The sequence below is a fragment of the Musa acuminata genome, chromosome BXJ1-5 (genome assembly GCF_036884655.1).
Source record: "Musa acuminata AAA Group cultivar baxijiao chromosome BXJ1-5, Cavendish_Baxijiao_AAA, whole genome shotgun sequence".
NCBI classification, from domain to species: Eukaryota; Viridiplantae; Streptophyta; class Magnoliopsida; order Zingiberales; family Musaceae; genus Musa; species Musa acuminata.
In genome coordinates, this window is record NC_088331.1 from 8,432,501 (window position 1) to 8,436,192 (window position 3,692).

Sequence of the window (3,692 nt, forward strand, 5' to 3'; positions counted from 1 at the left end):
ATATCCTGTTGATGCATTCTCATTATAGCTCAACCTCTCTTTCTCAATCTGACTAGAACTACATTTTGGTAAATTCATACATCGCTCCTTCAGTAATCAACTGCATAGCTCCTTTAAGTACATTCGCGTATTAACTGGTTACATATTTTGACTATGACTTTTTTTGGTAAAAGAAATAGGTAAATGATCCAGCCAAATAAAATCTCAATTTGACTTAGAGTACGCCTCTCCAAGCATAGAAAACATGACCAGATCTAGTAGGATTGGCTAACCATTAATAAATCCCGGATGTGTTCCTTGAGGAATATAAACAAAGATGTAAAATAATTCGTAATGACTGGAAGTTTATAAATTTTATTAATTTGTATAATGCCAAGGCAGATGCAGAAAATTACAAGATCTTGTACATTTCCCTTGAAATTTAATTGCCCTAATCTAGTTTCTAATTCTCTCAAATCTAACCTATTCCAAACCTATACTGGATTAAGGACCGCAGACTAAATTGGCATAATCATAATCTCATCAACTTGAGCGCAAGAAATTGCTACAATTTGACCAGAAATATATGGCATTGCAGCATAGACATGTCTGAAGACTCCATAGAACAGAAAATACACAGATTCAGACTTTAATGCAGACTGAGAGTGAGACAAAAGACAGTATCTTGTCTTGGCCTTGTGCTTGTCATGTATATCGGAGTAATACTGTTGTACTGGAATTCTATACTATGCATCGATAATTTTTTACATTAACGCATTTTGCAAAATTTCATGACTATCAGTTTGACATGCATTGTATGTCATGATGCTTCTATTAGATAATTATTTTAATTGTACGTAATTGTGTTTGTTCTGGCCTTTCTAAGATATGTTGATATGTGTTTTCGTCAGCAAGAATCAGGTGACATATTACTTATGCCAACCAATTGCTTTTACATATGTGTACTGTGATAAGAACTGCATGTTCCATGTATTGGCATGGCAGCTCCTGGATTAAATAGGTTTTAATATGCCAAATTATCAAATGAAGGAACTAATATCTATTTTGCTTCCATGCTCATCAAGTATAACGTGAACCTATCTTACAGGTGATAGACAGGGATTCCTCAACTGGAAACAGAGATTTAACATAATTGTCGGCATGGCTCGTGGTCTTGCTTACCTGCATCAGGAGTTTCATGTTTGTATCATACATCGTGACATAAAATCTAGTAACATTCTGCTTGATGATGATTTCCAGCCAAGAATTGCAGATTTTGGCCTTGCACGACTTTTACCAGAGGACAAGAGTCATCTCAGCACTAAATTTGCTGGCACTTTGTAAGTCTCGATATCATTATGTATTTCATTATTTTTCACTTTCATTCATCTGAACCCATATTGTATCTTTCGGCAATTGGGACATACTATGTTCTTCAATAAGCATTCTGCATTAATCCAAGCGGATCTCTAACAGTTCCTGATTTCAATTTCTCAAACTGTATCATGCAGGGGATACACAGCACCTGAGTATGCAATTCATGGCCAGCTATCTGAAAAGGTTGATACCTATAGCTTCGGTGTTGTTGTCCTTGAAATAATCAGTGGCCGGAAGAGCAATGATGCAAAACTGGAACCTATTACTCAATACCTTCTTGAATGGGTAATCACTGAGCTCTCTCTATTATTTTTCTTTTTAAAATAAAATCCATGGATGATCTTTCGTTCCTATTATACCATGTAACTTTGCTTGTAGTCAACTTAAATATGACAAGTAATGACACGACCTTTAGGGTTAATACAAGGCATCCCAACAGCATTACTGGTAACTGTTAAGATAATACAAATACATACAGCAGATACGCTTACAAAATCTCATTTACTTCCGTCTTTGGATCATCAGAAGAGATCATATGCATTTAATCTGAATTCTTTGCCTGCTAAATGTATGTTATGAGTACTTTTCGAGGATCAGCCTTTTGTTCTGATCCTTCATTGGTTTCTTTCCTAAAACAGGCTTGGAAATTATATGAAAGCGGCGATTCGATCAATTTGGTGGACAAAAGCTTAGATCCTCTTGAATATACCCCAGAAGAAATGAAACGAATTATCAAAATAGCTCTTCTCTGCACGCAATCCACTGTGTCTGCGAGGCCAACCATGTCCGAGGTTGTGGTTTTGCTGCTTAGCGAAGGTGATCAGGACATGCTCCGGCCAACAAGGCCTACCTTCATAGACGCCACAAGTCGGGTTCACGGAGATGCATCGGCCTCCACTGGCTCGTCTTCTACCTCCAATGCTACTGTCTCCGCATCACAGTTTTCTGGTCGTTGAAGTTCCGCGACAAGGTAATGTTTCAGCAGCAGTGAACTAAATGGTCGGTCATGAATATAATGATAGTAATTCTGTTTAGCATGCAGTTGAGAACGTGTATCAAGTGAAACTAACGACTGGATTGTCATGATTGGGGTAACTTAAAAAATCAAGAAAATATTAAGAAAATGTGATTCCATATATTGTACTGTCAAGAAACAAATGACAGAAAAAAAAAAAATACTTAAACAATATTTTGGTGGCTTTTACATGTGGAAAAGCTAAAGGCAGTGTTTGTTGTCCACAGGGTAGCTTCATGTTTCCATTTAGTTAGTAGTTTATATTGTAATATTTCGAAACTACAAGATGAGAATGCAATATCAACATTCCATATTACATTCTCTTTGCCTCACAGGAATCCGAGATCGATTTGGAATATTCCTCTGTTTTCTTCAGTAAACATCCACCAATTGCACAAATGTTGCTATTAGCTTTTCTTTTCAACGTTAAATGTTTCTTTGCAATCTATTTCCACCGAGGAATATAATCATTATACTCAACTCATTCAATAATATTAGATAAAATTTTGAGAACAATGATTGTTCAATAATATTAAATGACGAGAATAGGAGAGAGAGCCACTAAGTTATTCGAACTCATACATAGTGATATATGTGGACCTATGTCAACTTATGTCATAGGTGGTTACTCCTACTTTATTATTTTTACTAATGATTTCTCAAGGTATAGACATGAATTACAAGTCTGAAACATTTTAGAAATTCAGAGTATAAAAATGAAGTGAAGAACCAACTGGAAAAAGCATACACTGTTAGACATGGTGCGGCTCATGATGAGCTTTGCCGACCTACCCATCTTATTCTGGGGATACGCCATAAAGACCACATCTTACCTTCTGAACAGAGTTTCAATTAAGTCGGTAGTGTCTACGCCATATGAGATATGGAAAGGGAAGAAGTCCGATCTTAAGGTTGTTAAGATTTGGGGTTGTCCTGCTCATGTTAAGAGACACAACCCCGATAAGTTGGAATCGAGGACGGAGCGGTACAGGTTTGTGGGAGGAAACTTGTGGGTATTATTTCTATCATCCCAAGGACCAAAATATCTTTGTAGCCAAGATAATAGTGTTCCTTGAGAAGGAACACATTCTTGACGGAGATAGTGAAAGCGTGATAGAATTGAGTGAGGTTGGAGAACCTAGCTCAAGTACCACTTCGCAGCCCGAGTCTGTTCGAGTACTTAGCATACAAGTTTCGACTTTACGTAGGTCCGACAGAGTATCACATCCTCCTGAGAGATATGTGAGACATACTGGAGGAAAGGATATTAAGGATATTGATCCTCAAAACTACGAGGAGGCTATTATGAGTATAGACTCTA

At 37.1% G+C, this 3,692-nt stretch overlaps 1 protein-coding gene across 1 annotated transcript in view; it reads left to right on the forward strand.

Annotated features, from left to right (window-relative positions):
* The window catches only part of LOC135673577 (cold-responsive protein kinase 1-like), a 9,236-nt gene extending 6,674 nt beyond the window's left edge, over window positions 1–2,562 (forward strand). Inside the window, exons 5-7 of the mRNA XM_065182633.1 lie at window positions 1,088–1,319; window positions 1,491–1,641; window positions 1,995–2,562. Of these exons, the coding sequence (XP_065038705.1) occupies window positions 1,088–1,319; window positions 1,491–1,641; window positions 1,995–2,312 (701 nt within the window). The 3' untranslated portion in view covers window positions 2,313–2,562. The remainder of the gene's footprint in view (window positions 1–1,087; window positions 1,320–1,490; window positions 1,642–1,994) is intronic.
* The last annotated feature ends 1,130 nt before the right edge of the window (window positions 2,563–3,692 follow it).